General features: G+C 43.3%; 2 protein-coding genes across 3 annotated transcripts; both read right to left on the bottom strand.

Annotated features, from left to right (window-relative positions):
- Positions 1-1,390: 1,390 nt before the first annotated feature.
- Positions 1,391-10,216, bottom strand: LOC135700189 (endoplasmic reticulum chaperone BiP). Of its 2 annotated transcripts, none has more exons than XM_065220606.1 (2): positions 10,026-10,216; positions 1,391-4,144 (listed from the first exon to the last, which is right to left on the bottom strand). In XM_065220606.1, exon 2 carries the CDS (start codon positions 4,132-4,134, stop codon positions 2,164-2,166), a length of 1,971 nt encoding a protein of 656 aa, XP_065076678.1. In that variant the 5' UTR covers positions 4,135-4,144; positions 10,026-10,216; the 3' UTR covers positions 1,391-2,163. The 2 variants fall into 2 exon arrangements, with proteins under 2 accessions (XP_065076678.1, XP_065076679.1); XM_065220607.1 differs by lacking the exon at positions 10,026-10,216 and adding an exon at positions 8,938-9,039.
- Positions 4,650-8,092, bottom strand: LOC135700187 (endoplasmic reticulum chaperone BiP-like). The gene is made up of 2 exons (XM_065220605.1): positions 6,876-8,092; positions 4,650-6,750 (listed from the first exon to the last, which is right to left on the bottom strand). Exons 1-2 carry the CDS (start codon positions 6,887-6,889, stop codon positions 4,761-4,763), a joined length of 2,004 nt encoding a protein of 667 aa, XP_065076677.1. The 5' UTR covers positions 6,890-8,092; the 3' UTR covers positions 4,650-4,760.
- Positions 10,217-12,866: the final 2,650 nt, after the last annotated feature.

Genomic DNA, 12,866 nt, shown 5'->3' on the forward strand with positions numbered 1-12,866 from the left:
TCACTGCAAGAGCATCAACCGAATGTGTTGTCATTCTGTCTGATTCGGCCAGCTGTCTTTCGACCATAGAGAGTGGAAGATCACAACATCCGTGGATCCAGGAAATCGAGCGCTTATTACGTGAACGGCCGATCCACCTTTGTTGGATCCCTGGTCATGCCGGAATTCGCGGTAACGAAGAAGCAGACCGTCTAGTCAGTGAAGCACGAAACAATCCACCAATCAACGTCGCCGTACCAAGGATTGATTCCATCACGAACATGAACCAAGTCTTTCGTCAGCTATGGGAAGCACGTTGGGCACAATTGACAGATGTGAAGCTGAAGGAGGTCAAAAGGGAAACGAAGAAGTGGATCGATCAGTACAGCTCTGCCGATCAACGCGTACTCACTCGTCTGCGCATTGGTCATACTAGGGTTACGCATAAATTTCTTCTGAAGATAACAGCTCCGCCAGCATGTGAATGCTGTGGGACCGTTGTTGACGTTCGTCACATTATTCTGCACTGCAGGAAATTTGAAGCGGCCAGGACGAAATACGGAATCGATTCCACAAGCCTTTATACGGCGTTACGCAACGACGATGATTCTGAGAAGCGGTTGCTGAAGTTTCTGCATGAAACCAAACTTTATCGAAAGCTTTGAAGGGTGAAGATAGAATGGAAAGGAAAGTGCAGTATGTAGGTTAAAAAAAAAAACTGTCAAACAGTGAAGTTATTATTTTGCTTTAAATCTTGATTGCAAAATATCGTTGTGGCCAGAAAACGAAGGTCTATCAGATGGTGTATAAAAACCGATATTTTTTTAAAAATTAAAGAACTCAATTACAATTAATTTATAATACAATGAATTCTGCAATTTTTCTGATTGAACAATCAGTCCCATCGCGATTTTCGCGACATCATTTAATGTTTTCGCGATTTTTGCGAGTTCAAAACTCAAATCCGCTACAAATTTGCGAAATCCGCGCCTGTTGTAACAGCCATGTAAATGAAGCCCGATGGGACAAGTCACGGAATGACTCAAGGGTGTTAAGGACAAGACCCAGATTTTTTGAAAAGTGCTGAAGAAATTCTACGGATTCTCAAAATTTTGGCTCAACCCCCACTCATCACTTTTTGAAAAACGGTGGTCATTTACCTGTGTACGATTTGCATCGTTACAAACTTATCACCTCATAGATTCTCTATGGGGACGCGAAGAACTCCTGATTGACCTCGATTCGTACTCAAGAATTCCATCGATGAACCCGTCAGTGGTATTACAAGTAATGGACTAATTCGAAGAAAAACATATAATATTAACATCAACACCGTTTGCTTTTCATTTAGTTATAAAACTTTATTTGAATTCCTTCTCATGCAGCATTCTATTATTGATCTGTTTCTGCCTTTTTCTCCTGCATCATCATCATCCTCATATCTGTATCATTCTCGCTTTGAATGTTATGTTTCCTAGTAGAATTTGTTGCTTGTTTTTTTATTTATTTGTAACTTTGTTGTCTTGAAATATGAATCACGCACACTTACATACAATCAGTCGATGGTTGAGAAAAGAAAAGAATTGAAAGCGGGAATCGGTTAACTGGGGATGAACGGGGTTCTTTAAGTTCAAGAATCCTCTCGTCGCCTCGCCGCTGTCCGGCGCCCAGATTGCAAGGAAGCAACAACCACTTTGCAACCCGGGGACGATCGCAACGCAGCGACGCGCAGACGGATGGGGGAGGGAATGGAAACAAAGTCTCTTTTCTTTCTCAGGCTATCCTATCAGAGCAACATACGCGGTCAATGAAAAATAGTTTAAACAATAAATAAGACGCATCGGATGCCTCTCGCCTCGTAAGTGTATTCTCTCAGTTTCTCGCTAAATTAAACTTTGTGGGTTTTTCTTGATTAATTTTCTTCTGTCTCATCTGAAAAATGAGATGAGAACGCCTAACGCGCCTAGTACACAAACACTCGATCTCGTATTCTCGCTCGCACACTCTCTACTGTGGAACTCTTCTCCAGTTCTCTACTTGATCTAAACGGCTAGCAAATGAACGTAGTCGTAGTCCCTATTGGGCACTGGTTCTAAAACCAGGCTGATCGAGTGGAAGGGCTCTAACTATAGACCGACAAGGGAACGGAAAATGGGAATTACGCTACACTAATAAACAAGAAGTTTACAGTTCGTCCTTGAGATCTTCGTCGTCACCGCCGGCTGGTGGAGGAGATCCACCGGTGCTGGCGTACAGCTTGGCAATGATCGGTTGCACGACGTCTTCCAGTTCCTTCTTCTGCTTCTTGTAGTCTTCGGAGTCGGCATCCTGGTTTTCGTCGAGCCATTTGATCTTCTCATCGATAGCCTCCTCCATCTTGACCTTATCGTCCTCGGCAACCTTGGCACCCAGCTTGTCCTTGTCTCCGAGCTGGTTCTTGAGACTGTACGCGTAGCTTTCCAGCTCGTTGCGAGACTCGACACGTTCCTTCAGTTTCTTGTCATCGTCGGCGAATCGTTCGGCATCCTTGATCATACGTTCGATGTCCTCTGGGGTGAGACGGTTCTGGTCGTTGGTGATGACAATCTTTTCGCGGTTACCAGTTCCCTTATCTTCGGCGGACACCTGCAGGATACCGTTGGCATCGATTTCGAACGATACTTCAATCTGTGGGATGCCTCGTGGTGCTGGTGGAATGCCGGTCAGATCGAACTTTCCGAGCAGATGGTTATCCTTGGTCATTGGACGTTCACCTTCGTAGACTTGGATGGTGACGGTGTGCTGGTTGTCCGAAGCGGTAGAGAAGATCTGCGATTTCTTGGTCGGGATAACGGTGTTACGTGGGATCAGCTTGGTCATGACTCCTCCGACGGTTTCAATGCCCATGGTCAGTGGGTTGACATCGAGCAGAACGATGGCTTCGGTATCTTGTTCTCCGGAGAGGACTCCAGCCTGTACGGCGGCACCATAAGCGACGGCTTCATCGGGGTTAATACCACGGGATGGTTCCTTTCCGTTGAAGAATTCCTTAACCAACTGCTGGACCTTGGGGATACGAGTAGATCCTCCGACCAAGACAATTTCATCAACATCCTTCTTGTTCATGTCAGCATCTTCCAAAACCTTCTGGACTGGCTTCATGGTGGAACGGAACAGATCCATGTTCAATTCTTCGAACTTGGCACGGGTCAGAGTCTCGCTGAAGTCATCACCCTCGAAGAACGATTCGATTTCAATGCGAACCTGGTGGCTGGAAGACAGGGCACGCTTTGCCTTTTCGACTTCACGACGCAGCTTCTGGACGGCACGAACGTCCTTGCGGATATCCTTACCCTTCTTCTTCTTGTACAGCTTGATGAAGTGATCCATGACGCGCTGATCGAAATCTTCGCCTCCCAAATGGGTATCTCCGTTGGTGGCAACGACTTCAAACACTCCGTTATCGATGGTCAGCAGGGATACATCGAAGGTACCGCCACCCAAATCGAACACCAGCACGTTCTTCTCACCGTCCTTCTTGTCCAAACCGTAGGCGATGGCAGCGGCAGTTGGCTCGTTGATGATACGCATCACCTGCAGACCGGCGATGACTCCGGCATCCTTGGTGGCCTGTCGCTGGGCATCGTTGAAGTAAGCGGGAACGGTGACGACAGCATGGGTAACCTTCTTGCCCAGGTAGGCCTCGGCGGTTTCCTTCATCTTACCGAGCACCATGGCGGAGATTTCCTCCGGAGCGAACACCTTGTCACCCTGGCTGGTCGAAACCTTGATGTGGGGCTTCGAGTTCTTCTCAATCACCTTGAACGGAAGCAACTTGGCATCATGCTGGACGGTATGGTCGGTGAACTCACGACCGATCAGACGCTTGGCATCGAATACGGTGTTCTCCGGGTTGGTGGTCAGCTGATTCTTGGCGGCATCGCCGATCAACCGTTCGCCGTCGGCGGTGAATGCCACGTAGGAAGGCGTAATTCGGTTACCCTGGTCGTTGGCGATAATTTCCACACGGCCGTTCTTGTAGACACCCACACACGAGTAGGTCGTTCCCAGATCGATACCGATGACGGTTCCGTAGTCTTGTTCCTTCTTCTCCTCAGCGGCGTACGACAGTACGGCCAGGGCGGCCACCAGGGCCAACGGTACTAGCAGCTTCATTGTGGCGACACTGCAATAGGGACGAAAACAGAGAGAGAGAGAATCGGAATAAGTCATTGGATCGCTTGGTGCGCAAAGTATAATGGATGATGGGCAGATAAGTTATATAAGGTGACACACACGGTTCATTTCGAATCTTCGAAACGTGTAATAAGATACCGGTAAAAACTACGTGATAAGTTATGTGTGGCAAATGTTTTGTCCCAAAAAAATAGCGCTGCCATCGCGACGTGTCAATAATGTAAACGACGGTTGCTCGTGACTGTTTACAATTGTAAGGCAAAGATGGTAGCACTATTTTTTAAATGGATTTCTTATTATCTTGTTGTACTTGTGTAGCTTCAGACTTAACATGTTCTTCGTTATGATATGATTATGACATTCTCTATACAGGTGTATTGTTTGTTTAGCTGCATGTAGTGTTTCTTCAATAAGCTAGTATGTGACACGATTATCTAAAATGTGTTTAGTTTGAATCATCTATTCGAAATGCAGCACACCATGAAACTTACATCGAGTTTCCTTATCCTTAACATCCAGGTTCCTCTCGCATTCACAAATAACACTTAACAGCAACAAAACTCCCTATAAATATGAAACGCGCTATATCACTACAGCAACACCGCCTACAACTCATCGTTGAATGGATTTTCATCTTCGGCGTCGTTTTCGGCATCAGGTGCAGCAGAACCATCGCTGCCTGCGTACAGCTTAGCGATGATCGGTTGAACGACATCTTCCAGTTCCTGTTTCTGTTTCTTGAGCTCCTCCGTATCGGCATTCTGATTTGCTTCCAGCCACTTGATCTTCTCGTCCAGAGCTTCCTCCATCTTGGCCTTCTCGTCGTCGGAGATCTTCGATCCCAGTTTGTCCTTGTCATTGATTTGACTCTTTAAACTGTACGCGTAGCTTTCCAGTTCATGAACTGCATCGACCCGTTCCTTCTGTTTCTTGTCGTCTTCGGCAAACCGCTCGGCATCGTGAATCATGCGATCGATATCGTCCGGAGTCAGCCGGTTCTGATCGTTGGTAATGACGATCTTTTCACGATTGCCTGTGCCCTTGTCTTCGGCAGACACTTGCAGAATTCCATTCGCATCGATTTCGAAGGAAACCTCAATCTGGGGCATTCCACGCGGCGCCGGAGGGATCCCGCTCAGATCGAACTTTCCGAGCAGGTGATTATCCTTGGTCATCGGACGCTCGCCTTCGAAGACTTGGATGGTGACGGTGTGCTGGTTATCGGAAGCGGTGGAAAAAATTTGCGATTTCTTCGTTGGAATAACACTATTTCGTGGGATAAGCTTCGTCATGACTCCTCCCACGGTTTCAATACCTAGAGTCAGTGGATTGACATCCAGCAGCAGAAGACCATCGGTAGCGGGGGCACCTGAGAGCACTCCAGCTTGAACAGCTGCCCCATAAGCAACGGCTTCGTCAGGATTGATGCCACGGGATGGTTCCTTTCCGTTGAAGAACTCCTTGACCAGCTGCTGAACCTTCGGGATACGAGTGGATCCTCCGACTAGGACGATTTCATCAACATCCTTCTTGTTCATATCGGCATCCTCCAGAACCTTCTGCACCGGTTTCATAGTAGCTCTGAACAGATCCATGTTCAACTCCTCGAATTTAGCCCGAGTCAAAGTTTCGCTGAAGTCCTCTCCTTGGAAGAACGACTCAATCTCAATTCGTACCTGGTGGTTCGAAGACAATGCCCGTTTAGCCTTCTCCACCTCTCTACGCAGCTTCTGAACGGCCCGAACGTCCTGCCGAATATCCTTTCCTTGCTTCTTCATGTAGACCTTAATGAAGTGATCCATCACGCGCTGGTCAAAGTCTTCGCCTCCCAAATGGGTATCTCCGTTGGTGGCAACGACCTCGAAGACCCCATTGTCAATGGTCAGTAGAGATACATCGAACGTACCACCACCCAGGTCGAACACCAAGATATTCTTCTCGCCTTCCTTTTTGTCCAAGCCGTAGGCAATTGCAGCAGCAGTCGGTTCATTGATGATACGCATCACGTTCAAACCAGCAATGGTGCCCGCGTCCTTCGTAGCCTGACGCTGAGCATCGTTGAAGTACGCCGGAACGGTCACTACCGCATGGGTCACCTTTGTGCCAAGGTATTCTTCCGCCGTTTCCTTCATCTTACCCAGAACCATGGCGGAAATTTCCTCCGGAGTAAACGTCTTCTCTCCCTGACTCGTAGAGACCTTGATGTTCGGCTTGGAGTTCTTGCTTATCACCTTGAACGGAAATAGCTTTACATCCTGCTGCACAGTTTGTTCATTAAATTCCCGACCGATCAAGCGCTTGGCGTCGAAAATCGTATTTTCCGGATTGGTAGTCAACTGATTCTTGGCAGCATCGCCGATCAACCGTTCGCCATCCGACGTGAAAGCCACATAGGAAGGCGTTATTCGATTGCCCTGGTCGTTAGCGATGATCTCCACGCGGCCATTCTTGTAGACGCCCACGCATGAGTAGGTCGTTCCCAAATCGATACCGATAACGGTACCGTAATCTTGTTCCTTCTTGTCCTGCGCAGCAGCACACGCAGCCAGTACGGCAAGCGTGCCCAGTAACGTAGAAAATCTCATTCCGAAGTGTCTACATCCAGCAACGGGGCGCGCACAAAGAAAAGAAAACAGGAAATAGTTCTTTACATCTTCATCGCTCTGAACGGCCAGCAGTAGACACTCACGGTTAGCGGGTGAGTGACCACGAACACTCACGCACAACACAGCATCGCAGGTCAGCCAATTAATGATGAGGTGGGCCACTCATCAAATGGGATGAGTTTTGTTTTGTTTTAGATTTTCGAAGCAGGAATCATGCCATTTTGTTGGTTATTTGTGGTTATTTTTCATGGATAATTGTGCAGCTTGTTTTTAGTAATTAAGCGTATTTTTTAATTAAACATTTATTTTATATTAGTGAGAACAATTCGACACCTGTTGCATACTGGTCGATTTTTTTTAATAACATCCTACCTACATCAATTATTACATTAAATTATGTAAACGATTGATATGGATTTTGCAGCAGCACATAAGATTTGACAGTGAATTTGCAGATTTATTAGAATGCCCGTGAACTTGCCAAAGCTTTCCCAGTAATATAAGATTCAATTATCATTCGAGCAGTTTACAGTGACGTTTACTACCACTCGAACTTTGCCGTGGAACAATATTTTGATATTTATTTTCTTCTAGAATTTCGTTAATTATAATGAGCTTTAATAATCTGGAGTTTATTGTTTCACTTTCTTGAAATCACTGGTAGAAGAGCGTCCCAAAACTGCTCGACAATATGATTAATTATAATTGCATTTTCATGGCGACCAGCAAATCGTGATAAGCAATTTCCCGATTTATTGGAAATGTTCCCGCTTAAGCATACAACCAAATGCGGTTGAGCCGAAGAGATAACTAGGTTAAATGAGTAATTACTAAGACAGTATACATTTTCCTAGATCTTGAATTTGGTTCTGCGTACGAAGTCTTCAGAATTTACTCAATACTTAACAGGATTTTATTTAGCTGTTGTCAAGCATTTCCATTGAAATAATTTCCCTCCACAGAGTCTTCTAAAATAAATTTGAGATTCCCCCTGAGAGTACCTTGAAAATGTATTTTTAACAGTCCAGAAATTCACTGCATAACACTCCAAAAAATATTGAAATTCGTCCTTAGGTTCTAATCGGAATTTAAACTTTTTCTAAGAATTAACTGAAGCATCCTTCCATATTTTTTTTTAATTCGTTTAAATTCTCCTTAGAATTCCCTTGCAATTTACTTCAGAACTGTCTTGAAATTATCTTGGCTCAGAATTAACTTGGAGTTATCTTCTAAATTCATCCAAGAATTCACTTGCAAATACTCCTTAAAGCTATCTAGAAATTCTTTTCGACATGCCCTTGAAATTATCCTCGGTTTTTCTTGGTATTTTCACGGATCCTAGAATCCTCTACACAATCGCCGTGGAAATGTTCACAGAGCTACTTAAAAAATCAGTCAAAAATATGATCTGAACACAAGCTATTTCCCCCATACATAAGCAGAATATAAAGAAATGACAGTCTACCTTATCTAAAAAGCATGCTCCATTGAGTTTAAGACCCTCGTAAAATGGAACATTCCCGAATGTTAATACGAAGGTCGAGTTGCACTTAGGAACAATCTTCCTCCAATAAGCTCAACAAAATGTCGAAATTCCGTAGGAAAAAAAACTAATATTTTCCAACTATCAGAAGAACTCAAGTCCCTTACTGCCAAGCGATTACGTGGGATAACAGCCGCAAGCGAAGCATACTATAGAAGCACTACAGGCATGAAGCGAAGCGTGAATAAAAATGGGCCACGTCAGACACTTTTCTCGGAGTATGCACAGCCACCATGCTGCGCCGCCCTCGTCCGGCATCTTTCGTATACTGCCTATCGAATTCAATCAAATCCAACAAGAGCAACTATGTGGACTTGAACTTTCTAAAATCACTACTATTAACATGCCAATTATTGGGCGAATATTTCTGTGTCACCACCGGGAAGAACAGTTAGGTTCCCTGACCCCAATTCAGCAGACACCCCGACGAAAGGTGTGACCCAAATATGGCAATGCCATGAACACTATCGAATCACTTTTTACTGCTTTTAAAATTCACATCAAAACCACCCGGTATCGCATTTATCGACTCACATTTGTGATATAAAGCGGAAAATATAGCAAATCACTCAAGTAAGATTATTTCTATCACAAAAGGAAATTTAAGACAAAAAGATAGGAATATACTGTTACCTCGTTGAGCTCTCGATTGAAACAGACAGCCAGATACAAGCCACGGCTCCTGAGTATTTCAATTTCAATAGAGACCGGGAGAAAAGAACACGTCAACCTTTGCTGCTCGCTCCGTTGTACGCTACGTAACTACGTAAGCACGGCGGCTGTAGTCGTGCAGGCTCGAAGCGATGCAATTGCTTTACAATCATCACTGAATAGTAACTATGTGCGTATAAGTTCCGTTGTATCTCTAGGTTGAGCAGTACCGGGACTAATACAGCTCTGTGGTCAGTGTTGGTCATGTCATGTGTACGTTTGTAATTTCAAAAGAAGGTGCACATAATGGAATGACTGAATAGCTGGGAATTTTAAACAAGCATGTTGAATTTATTCAATATTGTGAATAGTATTCGATATTAGAACTCACGAATCATCAATACCTTTCGACGTTTATCCCAATGTCGAAAGTTTAATCAAGTATCTTATGTATGTGCACTACGTTGACACATATAAACAGTTAGAACAATCATTATAACTTCTGTAAAATTAAGCTTTCAATGAGCATTGAATGCATCAGTTTGGTAAACTTTTGAGCATCTAACAAGCCCTGTCAGGAATCAGGGGCAGCGTGTTTAAATTCGTTCCAGAAATTTCGCTTAGGGACATCAGCGTGTCGTTTTTGATCCCGTAACTTTCAATTTATTTGACCACGTAAACAGTCAGCTTTTCACAGTGTGCATGTGGGGCACCAATTCCACACTTATTCCGAGTCCCGTTGTAGTTGTATGCTTGGTGATTACTCACTCTGACATCACTCACACTTGCGGAAATTTATTCCTCTCTCTCTCTCTCTCTTTGAGAGAAACCTAGCAAACACGTAGTTTTCCTGAAGCCTTCCTCAGGAAAATCCTTCTAGAAGCAATTTTCTCATGGAAATTCCCCCATTTTTGCCTTATCCAGCATTGTCCTTACGTAATTCATCAGTGATTAGTAGAAAGCAATTGGAGACAGAACAATCCACAATTTAAAAGCAGACGAATTTAGACATCTGCAACGCACCACACTGGCACACAGGAAAAATCGATAATTTATTATCAAACACTTACATTTCTTGCGCTGATTTATCACAAATGCGGGTTTCACTATTTCAAAACTTATTCCTAGAAATGCACACGGTCTCTGGTGGTTGAATATTATCCAATAGTTTCAACTTTCACTTCGAATCACTGCTTTTGAATAATCACAAATTTTACCGTTCTTTTCTTGTCTGTCGCTCAAATGATACTATGCCGAATCGGTGCTCAGACGGGGCAATAAATCCCTAGCTCGTGAACCCGGGCTTCAACTTCAGCCGGCATTCGTGGCCCAATCGGAGTGCACCACGACCGGTGGACTGAAAATCGAGAGTATACTACTCTTCTACGTGTACTTTCTCTATCTCCCATGCTCATTTTTCCGTGAGAATGAGAGATTGTTATTGGTTGGCACTGGAGGTGGTGGGTGGTGGCGAGGGGGTTAAAGACCTGATGGCTGGTGACAGCGACAGCAACGTAAACAACAGCATACATTTCAATGGCGCATGCTGCTAGCTGATGAATGGTGCAATGTTTTGAGCCATTGCGTGAAATGATCGCGTTCGAATGCATTGGACCACGTAAGGTTTGGCAAAAATCCAATCGAGGGCTATCAGAGGATGATTCCGGAAAATTCGGGATCTTCCATACATGTGAAACGATAAGAAGCAAATAATGTGCTTGGTAACGGGAATATGAGAATAATCGAGAGCCGAGTGCCATTCTCCCGGTATAAAAAAAATATTCTCATTGATTCGGACCAAGTTCATTCTCTGTAGAGAGAAAGGGTTGAATTTTACAGTAGATCTTGTTTAATCTTATTAATGACAGGAACGCATCCACGTTCAGATATATGGGTAAGACAAATTCTTGCAGTCTACTATTAGCGTTAGCGTTAGCGTTGTTATGATATACTTCGTAGATTGGATACTAGCGACACTCACGTCTCTTCTGAAATTCTCAGTTAGACTACTTTCAGGAATAATGCTGGGGAGTAAACATTGGTTCCAATCTAAACAACAGTAACAGAAGCATGACTGTCGCTATTCCCGGCCACGCCCATCTTTACCATAACTAGGGATAGGGAAGGAAATGTTGATGTAGTACTTACTTAACGAGAGGCCACCGACTTAGCGACACCCTCATAAGTGCTACGGAGTTGGAGGGTTGGGTAGGGTATTCGGTTAGGATTCACCTCAAGTTGGCGATGCAACCAAAAGTATGTATTGTTTATTTGTTGTTTATTTAATCTCTCGATAGCCGGCTATCGAAAGAACATATTCATTTTGTTTAGTGATCATGAATTTTAAGAGTCATGACGGAGAGCTTGGGATTAAACCCATGATTTTCTGCTCAGTAAGCAAAAACGATCCCTCCAGGGTCATCGAGCATCTCAGAACCATAACGCTTCGCGACAATACAGGACTACGTTTTCGCTTGATATGCAAATAGTTTCCGAGGTTAATGTTCAATATCAAATATACAAATGATGGTGGCGATTTATTGTGCTGTGGAAGAGCTTGGGGTTAAATCCATGATTTTCTGCTCAGTAAGCAAAATCGATCCCTCGAGGGTCATCGAGCATCTTATAATCCACAGCGCTTTGAATAACTATTATTTACGATAATTACATGAAATAAATAAAATATAAACTACAAACAAAACGTGACTGCTAAAATCTCAAAAAGATATTCTCACAAATATATTTCACGCCACCAGGAATCTCAAAACCATTAGACGTTATAATGATACTCTGCACATATTAGACACAAGAAGAGGCCAAAAAGCAAGCGTCCGACACACAAAACCCGTCAAATCCACTTGCAGTCACAATCAACGATTCTACGAATCGCGAGCGCTCACAAATCATAAAACCGCTGACTGCGACACTCTGAAAGCGAAATTGACAGGCTCTATGCGTCAAACACCCGCCCTCCAATCTCCACCCGCATCCAACAGCACAAATCTCCATTACAACATCTAACGAATTCAAAACTCCGAAAATCACTCATCTATAGCAAGTGAGTGGAAGCAACCCTGCATGCAACCATTCTTAATGATACACTTGTTCTGTAAATTCTTGCAGTCTACTATTTTCTAACCAGAAATAAAGTTTTAGCTTATATCTGTCTGAAATTTATGATGCCAGATCAGAATACAACTATCTTTGATTAAGAAGTTCAGAATTCCATATTATTAAACTTGTTTGCTGAAAAATATCTTAAAGCTGAGAATACAAAATAATAATACTACAATTTTATGTGCTATGGTTGCATTATTTCTTAAATAGTTCGTGTATGGTACTCGTTAACTGAAAGGAATAATTTTAGAACATTCACACACAGTCAAGTATCTGGGAGTTACTTTTGACAGCAAACTAAATTGGAATTCGCATCTAGAGCAAGTCATTAGTGAGGCAACAAATGCTCTTTGGATAAGTGAAAAAACTTTTGGTAGGAAATGGGGACTAAAACCACATAACATATGTGGAACTCGATCATCAAAAATCGACCCCATTTTAGTGATTTGAAGTGGTATAGAAAGACATCGATCTGTCAAATTTATTATACCAGCCGTAAAATGAGAAAGGGAATCAAGGGGATAGTCAATTCTATTAAAGTTATAATAACTAGCACTCCTGAACTCATGTCGTTGTTCATTGTTAACTATGTACGTCCTTTATTTATAACTGTACAGCTAGATCTAACAAATTCATCACCTTCCTTCACACACAGCAAATCGTAAAGGGTGATACGGTCAAAATTTGGTCAATATCAACTTGACGTATTTCTTTCAATTTTGCATTTAAAAAACCTGAACACCCCTCATTTTGAAGGTGTGTGTGTGTAGAATGTTGCTCCTATTTTGATTTTG

The sequence above is a fragment of the Ochlerotatus camptorhynchus genome, unplaced genomic scaffold, assembly GCF_037179485.1.
Source record: "Ochlerotatus camptorhynchus isolate MF236.1 unplaced genomic scaffold, CSIRO-AGI_Acam_v1.1 ptg000130l, whole genome shotgun sequence".
In the NCBI taxonomy this organism is placed as follows: domain Eukaryota; kingdom Metazoa; phylum Arthropoda; class Insecta; order Diptera; family Culicidae; genus Ochlerotatus; species Ochlerotatus camptorhynchus.

What these genes read in the sequence shown, in the direction of transcription:
- LOC135700189 (XM_065220606.1), bottom strand. Translation starts at nt 4,134, where the DNA reads ATGAAGCTGCTAGTACCGTTGGCCCTGGTGGCCGCCCTGGCCGTACTG.